We start from the raw sequence: 19855 nt of genomic DNA on the forward strand, positions 1-19855 counted from the left end.
GAACCTTATGTGTTAACAATAACTATTCTTCTGTTAATAAATCAGTAATTAAGTTGTATGAATATCTCTTAGTTATTAATTTCATATGATTTATTGTGACCACATAGTTGTATGTCTAGGAATAACGAATGTGAAACTAGAATTAACTAGAAGATAGGTAAGTTAATGTGTGAGATTGTTTGATGAACATCAGCAAGAGGTTAATTGAAGGGCCAATTTAATTAACCATTACAAGTCTTATTTAACCCGAATCAATAACTAGGAAATTCGTTAATTTAGACAATTGGCCACTGCTTGAGTTAATTTGTTTCCTAAGGATTAGTAATAGCAAACGTGAAACTAATCATCTTAGTCGGTAGCCAATGAAGAATTAATCCGATACATCGAAATCATCCATGAGAACAAATGAGTCGAACCTAAACAGAAGTCCTCTTTATTATTGAATTTAGTTGATTTTTATTTGCTTAGCTCTTAGTTTCTTCGTTTAAGTTTTAGTTAATTGTTTAAGTTTCTAGTCTTGTAAAACTAGAGAAAACCCCCTTTTTGTTATTTGTTTTATTTAGATAATATTAGCATTTATTTTAATTGTTTACCGTTCTCTGTGTTCGATACCCTACTTGCTTGAACTATATTACTAATCGATAGGTACACTGCCTTTCGTGTGTTTATTTTGTGTCTAAGTTAGTAGGATTAAAACTAGTTGGTTTTACACACATCACTCTTCTTTTACTTGTTTTGAGAATTTAGGAGCAATTCCACGAAACAATATTTTATTTGTATTAAAAGTGTTTAAATTGGTTTTAAATCATTAAAACAAAAAAGCGGTGTTTCAAGTATCTGTGTTGTAGAAATGAACCCGTCGAACCTCGACAAGTTTGGCAACGAATTGAAATCCTCACCTAGTCAGCTTCCTTTTTATCCATTTGATTTTTAAAAGGAACATCTTTCTGCATCATTTCAGCAGGATCCGCTTTGCTTACATGATTAATTTTCTTCAAAGGAGAACCGTCATTCTCATCATGTTCATTCGAACGATCCTCATTGCATCTACCCAGTGATGAGTACTCGGAATAAGAACGTCTTCCACATGCTTGTTCTTGGATTTTTATTAGAATATATAGAATATGCAGAATACTTGTAAATATCATTGATGTTATAGTCGTACGTTAATATATTGTAGTGATGGTGTTCGGGCGATTGTATATGGACTTGTGTCAGATTCGCTTTAGTTCCTACCTATATATGGTGTTTGTTCTTTTCTTTTGGGTCAATTTTGGTTGCATAAAAAATCACTTTATTGTTCGTAGGTGTTTTCATCGGATATATTCTTTTTGTGATGGCTTTTCGTTTAATTTGTTGATTTTAAGTTATGAATAACATAACCCAATTTTTTCATATTAACTCAATATGATATGATGTAATATTCCAACTTATGACGATTTTAGGAAAAAAGCTACGACCTTTTATATTAAATTGCCAACATAATCGAATATATTTCATATATTAATTCCTTTCAAAAAATGATTGCAGAAGAAAAAAGGGATATTTTTATGATATAAATTGCTAAAATAGTAAAATATCCCTTTCCAAAACATATCAATCACAATAGTTCCAAAAATTATGGGGCCTAGATGAATAGAAATTAAAACAAATAATTGAAAATATCCGTTACAGGAAAGAAGAACTTTACAGATATGCCAGTCACCATTCATTTTTAGCCTCCACCCCACTCTAAGTCTAATAATCAAACACCCTTAATTTGCTAATATGACAGGTTCCACGAGGAAGTCAAAGATCTTGTTAGTATGTGCTTCGATTCTACTCATGGTGGTCGGAGTTAACTCTTCGAACATCGTCAAATCATCATGTAGCCTTACTCTCCACCCTGACCTCTGCTACTCCACGCTTTCCGGCGTCCCTGAAAAGGTCAACACGCCAAATGACGTCATCGGACTGGCTGTCAACAAAACCAAGGAAATAGTCCAACGGAACTACTTCACCATAAAGAAGCTTACACTTAGGACAAATCTTACACAACGTGAGAAAATCGCTCTCCATGACTGTTTGGAAATGGTCGCCGACACCCTCCAAGAACTCAACGAGGTCATCGTTTTACTGGAGACATATCCCACCAAGAAAGGGATTCGCCTTCGCCGACATGTCGATGACTTAATGACACTCATGAGCACCACTCTCACCAACCAAGAAACATGTATCGATGGGTTCTCCCACGACAAACATGATAGGCAGCTTCGTGAATCGCTTATCGACGGCGAGATCAACGCCGGGAGGTTATGTAGCAACTCACTGGCCATGATCAAGAACATGACCGACACAGATATGGCTAATGATCAAGTCAATACAATTGGCAGGAAGTTAAAGGAGGAGTGGCCGGAGTGGTTGTCCGCCGGAGATAGGAGGTTGTTGCAGTCAGGGACTGTGACACCGAACGTAGTTGTTGCCGCAGATGGAAGTGGGGACTTTACAACGGTTTCTGCTGCCGTTGCGGCTGCTCCTAACAGAAGCACAACCAGGTACGTGATCAGGATAGCGGCAGGGGTATACCGGGAAAACGTGGATATCCCGAGTAATAAACTGAACTTGATGTTTTTGGGTGCCGGAAGATCTTCCACCATAATCACCGCTAGCCGAAGTGTCGCCGGCGGCGTCACCACGTTCAATTCCGCTACTGTCGGTCAGTAGTTGTATGATATCAATGTGTTGTCTTGTACATAAGTTTCTCTATGCTAACTCTCTATTTTTCAACTGTTTATATGCAGCGGCGGTGGGTGCCGGATTCCTAGCACGGGGCGTAACCTTTCAAAACTCAGCAGGGCCTTCCGGGAATCAAGCGGTGGCGCTACGTGTCGGGTCAGACCTATCTGCATTCTACCAATGCGGCATGATAGCATACCAAGACACCCTTTACGTCCACTCAAATCGTCAATTTTACATCAACTGTTACATCGCCGGCACGGTTGACTTCATCTTCGGCAATGCCGCCGCCGTGTTGCAAGACTGCGACATCCACGCCCGTCGTCCTAACCCAAACCAAAGGAACATGTTTACAGCTCAAGGCCGGAGCGACCCTAACCAGAACACAGGGATTGTGATTCAAAGATCAAGGATAGGAGCTACGTCTGACCTTATACCGGTTCAAGCAAGCTTTCCGTCGTACCTGGGTAGACCATGGAGGAACTTCTCGAGAACGGTGGTGATGCAATCAACGATTAGTGACGTGATTAACCCAGCAGGATGGTTTCCTTGGGATGGGGATTTTGCGTTGGATACTTTGTATTACGGAGAGTATCAGAATACAGGGGCTGGGGCTGATACGTCGAATAGAGTGACATGGCCGGGGTACAGGGTGATTACCAGTGCGACGGAGGCCGGAGGTTTTACTGCCGGAAACTTTATCAATGGTGGTAATTGGTTAGCAGGCACCGGCTTCCCTTTTTCTCTTGGGCTTTGAGGAATATTGATTCTGTATATGAATAATGATTGAATAAGTTGTTTAATATAATAACAACAAATATTGTATTCCCTTGAATCCACTATTGTAAGTTTCACCATAAATGATGTAGGGAATATGAATTATCAAGGTAATTAATTTTTCGGTATGTTGATATTTGGATAATTATTTTTTTTTGTACATATGTAGGTAACAAACTTTTTGGAAGTGTTTACATATGATCATTATGACCTGCTATAGCAGGTTAAATCTTAAATGTGAACGCTTTCAACAAATTTGTTACCTAGATGTGTACAAAAAAAATAATTACCTAAATATGAACAAAACGAAAAGTAAAAATTAAATTACATGAACGGTCCCTGTGGTTTGGGGAATTTGTGGTTTTGATCGCTAACTTATTTTTTTTAACTTAAATGGTTCTTACTGTTTATTTTTGTTGCGCGTTTGGTCCCCGTCTTATCTAAAAATACTATTGTGCCCTTATTAATTTATTTTTTTAATTAGTATTCTTATCTATGTATTTATTTTTTACATATTCAAAAAAATTAATAGACCACACATATTTGTATCTCCTCCCCATCTTCTATTTCTTTTCCATCTTTAGTAACATCGACGTCTTCACCGTCCTTTTTTTTGGTACTTCAACTCTGGCGAACCAACACCATAACCTACTGTCTCTTCATCTTTAGTGGGTTGTGGTGCTGATTTGACGGAGTTGAAGGACCGAAAAAAGAAGTGATGATGAAGACGTTGATATCACTAAAGATGAAAAATAAATAGAAGTTGAGAAGGATGAAAGATGGGATGATGATGAGATACAGATATGTGGGTTCTACTAATTTTTCTTAAACATATAAAGCATAAGTACATAAACAAGAAAATTAATTAAAAAAAATTACCAAGGGCACAATAGTCTTTTTTGGTAAGATAGAGACCAAGTTCGTAACAAAATTAAATAGTAGGGACCATTCGATTTAAAAAATTAAATTAATTAAAAAAATAAATAGTAGGGATCATCCGAGGAGATATAAATATGTGTGGTTTATTATTTTTTTAAATATGTAAAAAATAAATACATAGATAAGAAAATTAATTAAAAAAATAAATTAATAAGAGCACAAAAGTATTTTTAGATAAGACTGAGACCAAACACGCAACAAAAATAAACAGTAGGGACCATTTAAGTTAAAAAAAATAAGTTAGCGACCAAAACCACAAATTTCCCCAAACCACAGGGACCACTCATGTAATTTAATTTTTACTTTTCGTTTGTTCATATTTGGGTAACTATTTTTTTTTTATACATCTAGGTAACAAACCTGTTGAAAGCGTTCACATCTAGGATTTAACCTGCTATAGCAGGTCATAATGGTCATATGTGAACACTTCCAAAAAGTTTGTTACCTACATATGTACAAAAAAAGAATAGTTACCCAGATGTGAACATACCGAAAAATTAATTACCTTGATAAGTCATATTCCCAATGATGTAAAAGGTAAAGTTTAAGGCATGTTTCGATGGATAAAACTTCTCATTCAAAGTTTTTATTTATTTATTTATTATTTTTTTTAGCAATTCTTCAAAAACCTTAATTGTTTTGGTTTAGTATAATAGAATAGACAGCATAGCTACTTTTCAAAATTTTAAGATTTTCATTTTTGAAATTTTATAATTCTCGTAGAATATAAAACTGTAGAGTACTTTTCATTTGAAAGTTTAAATTTCTTAGATACTTTACAAAATGTTTTCTATATTGTAGTTGTTGAAGCAATTTATATATATTTTATTGGAGGTAGTTGTTAAAGTAGACGTTGTATTTATTCAAAGGTGTATAAATAAATCGGTCAATCACTCAAAATGACCAAGATTAAGGAATGTTAGATCACAAAATGACCACCTTTCTAGAGACTGTCACATAAGAGTCGTTATCTCGTAAAATATCTTGTACAAAGCTATTTTATTGTGGGAAACTAGTTTGGTAATTTCTTTCATTTTCCGAAACAAAATTAACAATCTGCAAAATGACAATATTAACATTATGGTTTAAGTTATTATATTCAAAGTAATTATTGTTTTATTGTATGTATAAATATGAGTCAATCATTTTATTTATTTTAAGAAAGTAATTATACATATTATTGAATTAAAAATAATTAAAAAATACCCTCTAATTTAACTAAAAGGGTATTTTAATCAACTAATATAGATTTAATAAGGAAATTTGCATATTTTAAGGGATCATAGATTCTATTAAGTTTAAAAATCCGATTTTACGAATTATAATGTTTTTAATTTGGACATTCTGACAGAATATGTTTGAGTATGTTCAAAAATAAAAATATTTTAGAACAATAAAATTAAAAATTAAAAAATTCTTGAACATATTTCTTGATCATGACTTAAAAAAATTCTTGTAGAATAACAAATTACCGAACAAGCAATTGAATAATTAAAACAAAAATTATATTAAATTTTTATAGAATACATGTAACAATTGCTAAAAATTATATTTATTGTTAAAGAATAAAACTAAAAAACTTTCAAATCGGGAAAAAACATCAAAATTTAACAAATACACTAATTCATTCTAAAATAATAATGTTGATAAGAGGCGTCGTTCAAATTTCATGGCCCGTTCTTCAAGCATCAGTTTCTGTGGAAACAAATCCAATGAATAAATTAGTGATAAAATATTCATATTCCATTTCAACATAATTGGAATTCGTGATTCCATTCTGATAGAATTGGAATTCATTTACTAATAATTATAATAATTCGGGGTATTCTAACATAATATGTTCATGATTATCATAAAAAACATTCTTTTTTTGATAGAATACTATAAACGAAGAAATATCATTCAGTTGAAGCATTTTAGCGAGCGCTTGGTGTGCATCAAAACAACTTTCAATTTTCTGTAAAAATTAGACAATCAGAACAAATTCTCAATTCACCAAAAATATTACACCTTGAAAGAATTAGACAATAAACCTAAACACATTAAAATTTCTTTGATTTATGTCAAACAATCAACCCAAACATCCATTTTATATATTGAAATCAAATCAAATTAAAAAACCCCATTTGAAGATTAAACTTCATTGGTTTACAATAAATCAGTCAAGATAAGAAGCAGAAGGAAGAAACCTGTTTGACGAGTTCAGGGGAATCTTTCCTAAAAAAAAACTTGGTCCGCCATCAGAGGAGAAGACTGACGATTGGAGTGAGGATGAGGGTCGACTCCTTCGCATGGAAGAGAATCATCCGGAGCAGCAACATCCGACGGCAAGGGAAAAACGGCCGATTAGCGTCACCGACGAGAACACGAACTAGATTGGCCTCCATAGCCATTGGAGGAGAGTTCGAGACCTGGATAGAAACCGTTGATCCAACAGCAACGTTTTTTTCATAGAATTTTCATCTTAATTCTTCAAGACTTAACCTGGTTTCAATAATGGAGGAATCGAAGAAGGTGAAACCTGATTCCTTATTAGCGTCGACGATCTTCAGAGCACCATCAGAATGCGACAATGACATTTGGGGAGCCATTTCTCTGGATCGAGATCATCTGGTGTATCGGCAATTGATAGTGGTTTTAAAAAGCTGACGATGGATGGAGAAAACCTAGGTAGCTGAAGTCAATGGTTACCATAATTATAGGATACTATTTGTGGAGACTAATTATCAAATTACCTATTTACCCTTATTTATTTATTTAATTATTTATTTTTATTTTAAATTTTGATTGACCCACATTTATGCATACAATAACATAATAGTTACTTTGATATATATATATATATATATATATATATATATATATATATATATATATATATATATATATATATATATATAGAGAGAGAGAGAGAGAGAGGAATGATCATTTGAGAACCTAAAGTTTCCCGATAACTAAAAGTGGAACGTTAGATCAAAACTTTTAACGGCATAGATCAAACATGTCATATTTGTAATTATTAACAATTTCAATGGTAACATTGACTTTTTACAATAAATTACAAGGGTAGTTTAGGGATAACAATTAACATATATAATAATTAATCAAAATTAATTTTGAAAATACAACTCTCTCTCATCGTCATTCTCTTTCCCCCATGTTCATCTTCATCCCAGATTTTGAGATGAAATCGTTGATTCTCACCTCTTCATCCCAGATTTTGAGATGAAATCATCGAATCTCATCGTGTTCTTATTATTGTCTTTAGTCGCCGAAGTGTATCACCTCCACATTTGCTCCTCCACACTCCTGTGAATTACCAATTGTATCATTGTCATTGATTTTCCCTAAAATGCATGTTATATCTCCGATTGGTTATCTACCACCGTATATCTGGAATAGAAATGGTTGTCTTCAGTCGTCGTGCCATTCTCACCATCGTCTTCAATCGCTAGAGTCTACCAACATTGAATCTGCTACTCCACAATCTTGAATCGTTGATTTGACCTAAAACATAATCTATGTCTCTCATTCCTTACCGATTGCAGTAGATTTTGAATAGAAGTGGCAAAATTATCTAATCAAAGTTGCTTCGTCAATTTACTCAACTTCGATCATAAGGTATCATTACTCCTTACCTACTTGTATTATTCAGTTTTTAAATAAGTATGAAATCAATTAATCTATAGAATTATCTCTCTTCTTTCATCTAAATTGATACTCTTCAGATTTTGTTGATTTAACTAAGGTTTATGTAACAATGTGTAGATTTAACTAGGTTTTCTGTAACATTGTGTGGCTAGAATTCTTTTATTCTGATTCATTTTCATTTGAATCGATGCATATAATCGTGGCATGCCATCATCTTAATATACAAACCACACCTGGTAATCTTGAAATCAATTTTCCACTCGATCTGAATCAAAATTATGAAAGTGAGGATCAGGAACACTCATTTCAGACTCTTCATCATGTTATTTATTAGGTTCCACTTATGTTGTTTATGTGCTGATTATGTGATTTATTTGTAACAGAGAGTAAATGGAAGACTTAAAGTTCGAGATCTTACATCTGCTTTGGTTGTCGGTTAGTCGGGCCAAATATCTTTTTATTTTATTTTATTATTATTCTTTTTTTGGTCTGTTTGTTTGTAAACTAAGTTACATGTCATTTTTGTTCTTGATTGTTGGAAAATATTTGGTTAATTTATGGATTTTTGACATAATAGAATTTGAGATTTTTATGATTTCTCATAGTTGAACACACTTCAGATTTTTATGATTTATATGTATTCAAGTTTTCATATGTTTACAAATGATTTTTGAATTAAATGACCATCCAAGTTATAAAAACATCATAATTTAACCATACTTCTTATACTTGTTATAGATATAAACACAACAATTAGGTAGAGAACATCTTAATTAAAAAGAATACCCTAAGATATGCCTGATGTCACAGAATTGCATCTTGTACCTGAGGATCATGTTCCTATGATGAAATTCAAGTTGAATGGTGTATCTATATATATTCTCTATGCAAAACTTTCATTTTGGGTCATACGTGAAGTAACTAAACTTTCCTATCTTTCTTTCATCTCCATCTGTTACTGAAAACTAGTTGGTTACTTTACTAATGAACTCCGTTTTACAGGATTTGGATATTTCTCAGGATTCAATACTGCAGAATGCAGATGAACAGATGGTTCAGAGTCTTAATAGATGTAGAGTTACTAACCAAATCATGCACTATATCTAAATGTGATAATTTTTAAGTTAGTTAGCTTATTTAAAAAAATGGAAGTAAACATTTTGTTTAAAAATGTATGGATAATGTTTTCATAACTTCTCTAAATCTAATTTATGATTGAATTCAATTGATTCAATCTTATATTCTTATTTTTGTCAGATATTGAAGCCTACTACAAGTGATTTTATTGTAAGGGATACAGGGAATTGCAACCCTAGGTACATGAGGTGCACCATTAATCAGGTGATACATGTTGTCTTAATGTCTTTCATTTTCATCTACTTTTCTTGTGAAATATTTTAATGTAAGATTGATTTTGTTGTTGTTTTTTTAGATTCCTTGCACTTCAGATCTTTTAAACACATCTGGCATGAAATTGGCTTTATTGGTTTAGCCATTGATTTATATGTATTAATTAAATAATACATATAAACTAAAATATCACGTCTTCATTTGATTTCTATACATCAAAAAACAGTATCCACAACTTATAAATCATGAGCCAAAACACCTAAATCAACTAACAATTAAAATTCTTAGTTTTGGACCCAAAATAACAACTGTTTAAAGCTATTTTAGCATACTTGAAACCTGTATAACTTCCGTTTTTATTTCATATTCTAGAAGTTCAGACTTTTATCTTTTCATAATGTACTTTTGAAGTTCCAAAAGATTTCTCTACAATTTTATATGATTTTTACAAAACTGCCTATCAATGCAATTAAATTCTGACCAGCTGATGAAAAATGCGACTTTCACCTAAGTTAGAAGCAACAATAGGTTATGGAAAAATTAATGGATAAACTAGATTCAAATTGGAAACTTTGAAAGTTTATGGATCATTAATTCGATTCCTAGTGATATTTCTATAATTTTTCCAATACAGGGACATATTTGTAATTTTTGCTGAATTTTCCTGCTTTGGATCGATTTCAAAGGCTTTTTGACCACTTAACACATTAAGCCATCACTAAGAACACCCATAACGGTAAAAATTAGCCTCTTAACATACATGGCATGTCAAACAATAAAATATTAATCCCACTAACAACCCACTCATCAAGGTACAAAATATTTGGTGGAAAACAAAGTAGGTTGCACAAATAGGAACTTAGATTTCTTCCACCACCAATTCTCATAGAAGGACTTTGAAAGATTGTTTTGAGGCTTATTGGGTGACTCAAAACATGATTTAATCTAAAAAATCAACAACAAAATCATGAGCACTCTTGTATTTATTTCTTTTCTTTCTCTGTCTCTATTGTTGGTTTATAAGTATGCAGAAAGCAATTTTTCTGACTCCTTGGACATGATTGAGGATAAAAGTTTAAAAATAGAAGATGATTCTAACTTGCCATTATGATCAAGTGATGAACGTGGTGTCAGGGGTTCTTATGAATGTTGATATCTTTGCTGCTATTGGAGATGGAATTTATGATGACACAAAGGTGAGTATACATATATAGTGTTTCTTGAGTGTACTGATGGAGTCATTAAGGGGATTCTTTTTATTTTCATGTATGTTACATAACAAGCCTTTGGAGATGCATGGAAGGAAGCATATTTTACAGATTGCATTCACGGGAAGCAGTGCAATATATAATGATATTTGCATGAGAACTCAACTATAAAAATGGAAGAACAAGACCCAGAAGAAGAACAAGGATCTCCATGTGGATATGATTCAAAGTGTCATCCAACAACTCTTATGTCAGGTCAATCATAATTGATAGTGGTTCATGTTCGAATTTTCTTGAATTTTTGTGTTTGTCTGAATCATGGTGTGACATTTATAAGTAAATCACATGTAATTCATATGTGAATTACATGCGATTCACATGTAAATTACATGTGATTCACATGTAATTAGGAATTACATGTGATACACATGTAAATCACATGTAATTCACACATGATTCATATGTAATTCACATATGAATTACGTGTGATTCACATGTAAATCACAAGTGATTCACATATGAATTACATATAATTCACATATGATTCACTTGTGATTCACATGTAAATCACAAGTGAATCACATATGAATTACATGTGATTTACATGTAAATCACATTCATGTATGATTCACATATAAATTACATGTAATTCACATATTAATCACATGTAATTCACATGTAAATCACAAGTGAATCACATATCAATTACATGTGATTCACATTTAATCACAAGTGAATAACATATGAATTACATGTGATTCACATGTAAATCACTAGTAAATCACATATGAATTACGTCAATATGCACACATGCATTTTGTGTGATTAGTCTTTGTTAATTTTTTTTATTTTTCTTGTGAATTTCACATTTGAATCTTAAAAGATACAATCACATGTGAAAATTACATTATATAATCACATTTGAATCTTACATGATATATTCACATGTGAATCTTACATGATATATATACTTGTGCATTTTTTTAAGTGTTCTTGTATTAATCAATTTTTTTTTAAAATTTTCTTGTAGGTTTTGAAGAATTTGTTGAAAATATTGAAGAGGTGAAAAGTGATAAATTGAAGAAAATATGGAAATCTTGATATGAAGAAATGATAATATTGTGAATATTTGTAGTTTTTTTATATTTTATTTTGTATCGAATAAAATACTTGTATAATGTTTATCGATTGATTACTAAAAATGAGATTTTATATAATTTACTTACGAATATTATAGTATAAGAAATATGCATATATGCATTTGAAAAAAATATGCATATATACACCTAAAACATTGATTTTTTTGTTAAAAAAATGTTGTTTTGAAAAAAATTGCACTTTTTTATAAAAATCTCAGTTTTTTTGAAAAAAATGCAGTTTTTATGAAAAAAAAATACATAATACAATTTTTTTTATAGAAAAAATATAGTTTTTTTGAAAAAAAAGATACAGTTTTCTAAAAAATATTTTTTTCATTTTTTTTGAAAAATTCATATTTTTTTGAAAACAATTAAAAAATCTTCATTTTTTTTAAAAAATCGAATTTTTTTTTAAATAAATCCAAAATTTTGAGTTATTTTGTTAATTTTTAGACATTTATATTAATATATTAAATAACACAAAAAAAAATAAACATTAAATGAGATTGGTAAGATGATGATCATTTCCTTAATGAATTACTTTTGATCCAACGTTCCACTTTTAGTTTTCGGGTTCTCAGGAAACTTTGAGTTCTCAACCGATCTTAACCCTCTATATATATATATATATATATATATATATATATATATATATATATATATATATATATATATATATATATATATATATATATATATATATATATATATATATATATATATATATAGTTTCTTAGATACATTTTTGAAAAGCTCATTGTGAATATTTTTATGGGTACCAAAAAATGATAAAAACGATGTTGTGGCATTTTGAGTTGCATATAAACATTTTTTATGATATTTTATGAAATGTATGATTATTGGTGGAAAATTTTGATATTTTGGCTAATTTTCTAAAAGCAGTTAAAACTTTGACTATTAAAATTAATTAGAACCAAGGTTCTAAATAAAATAACACATGATTTGGCGGTAATGTTAAACCCCAAATTTTTCTGAACCGTGGCTCGTGACGAGCCACGTCGTTTGTAAAGCATGACGTAAAGCGACAAATTTGCATATAATTAATAATTATATATATATATATATATTTCTACTATTATACACACACACACATATATATATATATATATATATATATATATATATATATATATATATATATATATATATATGACTTAAGGTGATATTTTATCAAAGTTGGCGGTAAGTACAAACTTTGGAGCCATAATACGTGATGGCGGAACATTAGTTATAACTCATTTGGTAGAAATTTGTAACGTTTTGGACTAACAAAATTAATCTAAGTTAAAGACTGAATGCGCATCTCTACTTCTCTAACGTGTCTTCTACATAATTTGTATAAAGTGATAACTTTTTTTTTCTACTTTGTCATATCATGCGTTTTCCTGATTTTAAAACCTTTAACATATACAACCACGTTTCTTCTATTTTATTACCCTTTGTCCTTAAAAGATTTTTCTAAAGTATTTGGCATAAAGATCTCTATGCATGTTTGCTATACAGCTTTTTTGAAGCATCCATATTCTAATTGTATTAATCAACAAATAAACTAATATCTATTTTATATGTATCCATCTATGTTCTCTTTCACCAACAACTAAAACGGTTGATTCGCTTTTGAATTTATTCCAAGAGATTGTATTTCATAGTAAAAATAAGGTTAGCATGATAAAGATATCATAACAGAAGAAAACATAAGCATACAACTAGAAAGAAAGTTTATGCGTGTTTTGGTTGCCCATTTCATTGTTAAACACCACCCGACCCCATATTATCACCACATATCTACTTAATTATCTCACCCAAACAGTAATAATCGCCCACACTCGTATGACTTTTTTACTAAAGTTAATATATATTTGTTTTTCAATTCTGTATTTTTTAACAAACAAACTTAAATTATACCTCTAGTCCAAATAACCTTTGATATCAAGATGAGTGAGATTTGTTTATTCATTTGTAAAGTTAACTTATAATACATTCACTCCCGAAAAAAAATATAAACTCAGAACATACCACCAAACACCGATTCCAAAAATACGAAACAAACACCATACGAAATCAGTTTTTAATAAAAATTAGAAGTCAAGTCGCAAAATCACACAAAGAGACATGCTTTGCTCGTAACCAAAATCCAATGAGAAAAACTCGGAAGACAAATTTTTACCAACCATATTTGACTTGAAAGGGTTCCACGGTATACAATATAAGATAGATCTAACAAACTACATTGGGCCTCATCCAATACAGATCTATCAGTAAACCTTATATTTGTTTTATCATTTTTCTGCAATACGTGGTCTACTTTTGAAGTTAAATTACTCACAACGCCTATTAGATGCTTCATTAATGACCTCGTGCTCGTCTTCGTCTTCTTTACCGACTGTGTTGATGTGTTAGTTGACATGCGACTAAGCTCGTACAAGGAAAAAGCAGTTGAGGCCGTTTTCGTGGATGATGTTCCATCCTTATACTATTTTTTGATGAGGTTCGGCAATAGAACATGCTGGACTTTGGTAATGTAGGGGATATTCCTCACGAGTCAAAGTCCAATTCATAAAGCGAACATAAAACGACTCAAGGATCTCCGTCTGCATGGCCACAACAACACATGACTGGTTGTTATGCTGCACATATTACATTGTTAGTTTAACACCAAAAAACATTGGAATGTATAAGAATATATAATTATAATATAATAAAACATACCAAAGACACACTTATTGTTCGACGACATTTATCCTAAGTTAATGGTGTTTTCTTCTTCGTGTCCTCATTTGTGGCAATTCTCCCGACGTGTGAATAACATATTGTGTTGCCTCAGGGAACGTCTCAAAAATCCATATCTATGGGATGAAAAGGATAGTATGATGTTGTTATAGTATAAATTGAAAGTATGATGCTATTATGGGATGAAAACAAAAGTATGATGCTATTATGGCATAAAAACGGACGTACAATGCTATTATGGCATAAAACAGAAGTATGATGCTATTATGATATAAAAACAAAAGTATGATGCTATTATGGGATGAAAACAAACTAACCTTAAATGGGAGCATAAAATCGGGAACGATATATATATGTGTATTTTCGTCGACTCAGGATTGACCTGCTTAAATAGTTTAAATTTTTATATTTTCTAAAACATTCCACACATCAACCCCAAAGTATAGGTCCATAAATATGTACCCCATGCAAACCTGCAAATTTCAATTTTTTTACTATAATTATCTTTTGTATTTATAGAATTTATAAACATAGTACCTATTCTAATTATATATTATCCACAAGATTATATATTATCACAGGAATGCATGTTTTAACGTCTCGTCCGTGGAGACCTTTCAACATAAAAACAAGTTGTATAAGCATTACCGGATCTTCATCTTCAAGTCGCAGATATTTTGGAGAAATAATGTAGTCTTCTAAATCTCTGAGTCACAAACGTGCATTTGTAATGTTTGGGAACAACCAAGCCCGAAGATTTAAATTTGAGTGGCCTTTTTCTTCATGGAGTAAATCGACATAAGGACCAAATCTTAACCCACTTATGAAAATATACCCCGTTTCACCAAAATTCAACTGCACCCCCTATATCTCAAATTGAAACCTCCTCGCTTCAAACATTTCCTAAGACCATACTTCATGCCACATCATCAAATGCACGAGTAAGGGGTCACCATTAGAGACATGCATTCCTAAAATCTTCTCAGATGGTGAAGCTTCAAATAATGCTCGTTCCGACTTAGTTAGCTGCGGAAAATAGTCTTTAATGATGGTACTGACGACGTCTTTTAAAGTTAAATCGGTTTTTTGTTCGAGATCACTGTGCTACAAAACATATATATTTATAAAAGGTTAGTAATTACATATAAATTTAAAAACTGAAATGTAAGTTGCTATATTAAAAGTACCTACTAAAATTGATTAAGGAAATAAATAGCAATGTACTTTCAAATTACCGTAAAAAACACCCAATTATACTATTGTTATCAAGATATGAAGTAATTTTGAATCCTATACTTCGGTAGAATCTCAGAATAATCTTTTATTTGCATAAAAGGTAAAAACTCAAAAATACATTGCTATAATATGGCAGAGTAAATAAAAAGGTCTTTTCGTTAAGCTCTAGGTCAATCCGTGAAGCAGTCTCTGAGGAATGAGAACTACGCTCCGCATAATGGATCATGCCTAAATTTGTCAAATTTCTGATTTTTTCCACCTAATTCATTTCCACCAAGATATTATGCATTTTCCTTCTAAATTAAACTTTACAACTAAACAAGCTGAAAACGAAATACAAAATTAAACCATACCCGAAAGCCATTTCCATCGTCAAAAACGAAACTGACATTCGGATGCATCTCATCGTCATTTGGATCAAACTCGTCGGCATACAGATCCATCTACTTTCGTTGGGAGGATTATTGTAGAGATCGACGATCTTGATGTGGAGGTCGGCTGGCAGAAACGAAGAAAAACGAGGATCGATGAGGGTAATACGAACCTCCAAGTCCTCATTGACCAGATAACGACGGTTCCACTGAGCCCATCTACAGACCTCGTTAAGTGTCACGGGGACTTACAAATTTACAAAAATACCTCTCCTTATTTACCAAAAATGTCATTTCTCTTTCATATATACTTTTCCGCGGAGCCCGTAGAGGTGCCCTCCGCAGAATGCGTGTCTATATACAGAAATTGTTTTTTTGTGTCTAAAATTTGAAATCCTCCCTCCCCCCCCCCCCCCCCCCCCAACCAAAAAAATGCCTATAGTTGGCAAAATCCTAGTAAAAAAAGTAAAAAACACTCGATGTTAGTTAGTCGGTGAATTGTGGTTAAGAGATTAATCGGTTAAACGGAAATTGATCAGGGGATCAATCGGGGACCATAAATTGTTAATTCGTTGAATTTAAATATATATATATATATATATATATATATATATATATATATATATATATATATAACTAATATCATAAAAAAGTTCATAAATACGACTAATGTCTTAACAAAATACGTTAATATGATTAATACAACATTATTCATTCCTCAAATAGTTTCCATTGAGATAAAATTTCTTCAAAGTATTAAAATTTCATCAGTTGCTATTATTTCGCTCATTGTGTGGGCAGAGATTAATTGCCAGATGTCTTCTAATCAGTAAGGTAGTGCGTAGGGACTAATCTGAAATTAATCGGGACCTAGTTTGGATTTTACCACACTATTATTAAAAGTATATGTTAGTATAATTTTCTTTTTCTCAAGCACTTACCATGATCCAATTGTTTGGTATACATGGTCAATTGCTTGGTCTATTTCACATACATAAAACACAATGCAAGTTGGATTTCAATTCCATTACGTTGACCAAGCTTGTAGTTATTTCCGATGTTTTAAAAACCGGTTTTTTAGTTGAACCGGTATGGTGATCGGTTCCCGATTCAACCGGTTCGACCGTGGGGTGAACCGGTTTCTTTATTTTTCATGTTTTTTTTTCTATTTTCATACACATACATACATATAGAAATTATGAATTTGATGTTTACAAGTTCAAACATTAAATATACACAAAAAAAAATTATACATGAATCCAAATACATTAAAATAACACATAACCATAAGTTTTTGTGTTTTACATCAATCCATATCAAAAAGAAAATAAAGTATAATACCGAAACGAAATATAGTTTTTTATGAATACAAACACATCAAAAGAATTTATAACATTTATCATATGTTTTTATTTAAAAAAACTAAATAGATTTGAAAAAAATCACTAAAGTTTATTATGTAAATGGTTCTTTTTCATGTGTTTTTATTCGGTTTAACCGGTTCAACCGTTTTTTTTAAACCGACCGATTCAATCCGGTTTAGAAATCAATGTAAAACCAGTGATAATTGAACCGCTCACTCTCCCGATTCGCAGTCCAACCGGTTCAACCCGGTTTTTAAAACATTGGTTTTTTTAGAGAAGAAAACAAAGGTAAGACTTTGAATAAAATTTATTATGATTTCGATTATAGTTTAGATGTATATCGAGTCTTTAATGAAGAACGCTTAGACGTGTAGAAAACAGGTATCACAATTTAAAACAGGGAATAAGACTAATTAAGGTAATTAACTTTTCAGTTTGTTTACATGTAAGTAACTATCTTTTTTTTGTACACATCTAGGTAACAAACTTTTTGAAACTATTCACATATGACCATTATGATCTGCTGTAGCAGGTTACCTCCGGCTACAGTAGGTCATAATGATTACATGTGAACACTTTCAACAAGTTCGTTACCTAGATGTGTACAAAAGAAAAATAGTTACCCAAATATGAACAAAACCAAAAGTAAGAGTAAATTACACGAATGGTCCCTGTGGTTTGGGGGAATTTATGCATTTGGTCTCTAACTTATTTTTTAATTCGGATGGTCCTACTGTTTTGTTTTGTTGCTTTTGGTCCATGTCTTATCTAAAAAGACTAGTGTGTCCTTATTAATTTATTTTTTTTAAATTAATTTCCTTATTTATGTATTTTTTTTATATGTTTAAAAAAAACTAATAGACCTCACATATCTGTATCTCCTCACCATCCTATCCTTCATCATCCTAAACTTTTATTTCTTTTCCATATTTAATGACAATGAAGTCTTCACCATCTATTCTTTTTCGGTCCTTCAACTTCAGCGAACCAACACCACAACCCAATAGTGTGAAGAGACCGTAGGTTATGGTGTTTGTTCGCCAGAGTTGAAAGACCAAAAAAAAGGATGGTGAAGACTTCCATATCACTAAAGATTGAAAAAAAATAGAGGTTGAAGAGGATGTGAGATGGGATGTTCACCGGTAGGACCCAAATTAAATTTCTCATATGTGGTTTCAGATTTACAGTGAGGAGATACAGATATGTGGGCATAATAGTCTTTTTAGGTAAGATAGGGACTAAGCGCGCAATAAAAATAAAAGGTAGAGACCATCTGAGTTAAAAAGAATAAGTTAGGGACCAAATGCACAAATTCCCCTATACCATAGGGACCATTCATGTAATTTACTCTTACCTTTGGTTTTGTTCATATTTAGGTAACTATTTTTTTTTTGTACACATATAGGTAACGAACTTGATGAAACTGTTCACATATAACCATTATGACCTGCTGCAGTTGGATGTAACCTGCTACAGCAGGTCATAATGATCATATGTGAACAGTTCAAAAAGTTTGTTACCTAGATATGTACAAAAAAAAAATAGTTACCTATATGTGAAAAACCCGAAAAATTAATTACCTTAACAGGTCCTATTCCCTTTAAAACATCAAGAATTTAGAAAGATAATTGGCTATTTCCATACGTGACAACAAAAATGATCCTCGTGGTGGTTTGTTATACGGAAGTTCAATCAAGATTTCAAGAAGATATGACATACTATGTTAAAATACCATCAAAGTTTTTTTTTTTTTTGGACTTGTAGTAATTATGTTACGTGGAACATCCAAATTATGAAGTGTTCTTTCTACTAGGAAAATCTTTTGACCAACTTTGAAAGTTCAAGTTCAAGGCTTAATTGTTACAATTACATCACTCACTTTTTTTAAAGATGACTTACTTTTTTAAAGAAACCGACTATGGATTTTTCTACAAAGGTCTTTAAAGTTGTTACGTTTAATGACCCAATTTTTTTTTTTTTTTTTTTTTTGCTAATAAGTTTTGTATTTTATTTAAATCTCATATGATTATATATATATATATATATATATATATATATATATGTATATATATATATATATATATATATATATATATATATATAAGTTTATTGTATTAAAAAACTGCAACTTGAACATTTGATGATCATGATATTCATACCCTGGATATAATAATACCAATAAAGCAAAACAATAAAATATAAAAAAGAAAGTGAAGGATTAATTGAGCATGTCTAGAGAGTTGAGGCACACACACATGATTTGGCTTAATCAACGGCAATTCCCCATTGGTTTTGTTGTTTGGTTGACTTTTTCTTCAATGAGAAATAATGGAAAACATATTGTCTTTCATTTT

At 31.3% G+C, this 19855-nt stretch overlaps 1 protein-coding gene and 1 long non-coding RNA gene across 2 annotated transcripts; both read left to right on the forward strand.

Annotated features, from left to right (window-relative positions):
* The first annotated feature begins 1687 nt into the window (after window positions 1-1687).
* On the forward strand, window positions 1688-3620 carry LOC145045229 (pectinesterase-like). Its single transcript, XM_078993571.1, has 2 exons — window positions 1688-2695; window positions 2781-3620. The coding sequence occupies exons 1-2, from the start codon at window positions 1768-1770 to the stop codon at window positions 3470-3472; spliced, it is 1620 nt and encodes a 539-aa protein (XP_078849697.1). The 5' UTR covers window positions 1688-1767; the 3' UTR covers window positions 3473-3620.
* Window positions 3621-9999: 6379 nt separating this feature from the next.
* Window positions 10000-11819, forward strand: LOC145045580 (uncharacterized). The gene is made up of 3 exons (XR_013681855.1): window positions 10000-10628; window positions 10716-10895; window positions 11671-11819. It is a non-coding gene; the product is annotated as an uncharacterized LOC145045580 (long non-coding RNA).
* Window positions 11820-19855: the final 8036 nt, after the last annotated feature.

The sequence above is a fragment of the Lactuca saligna genome, chromosome 5 (genome assembly GCF_052625555.1).
Source record: "Lactuca saligna cultivar CGN05327 chromosome 5, ASM5262555v1, whole genome shotgun sequence".
Lineage (NCBI taxonomy): Eukaryota > Viridiplantae > Streptophyta > Magnoliopsida > Asterales > Asteraceae > Lactuca > Lactuca saligna.

Excerpts from the sequence above, each read along its gene's own strand:
- LOC145045229 (XM_078993571.1), top strand. The coding sequence starts at position 1,768 with ATGACAGGTTCCACGAGGAAGTCAAAGATCTTGTTAGTATGTGCTTCG. Across the intron at positions 2,696-2,780 it reads GTTCAATTCCGCTACTGTCG|CGGCGGTGGGTGCCGGATTC; the intron begins GTCAGTAGTTGT and ends GTTTATATGCAG.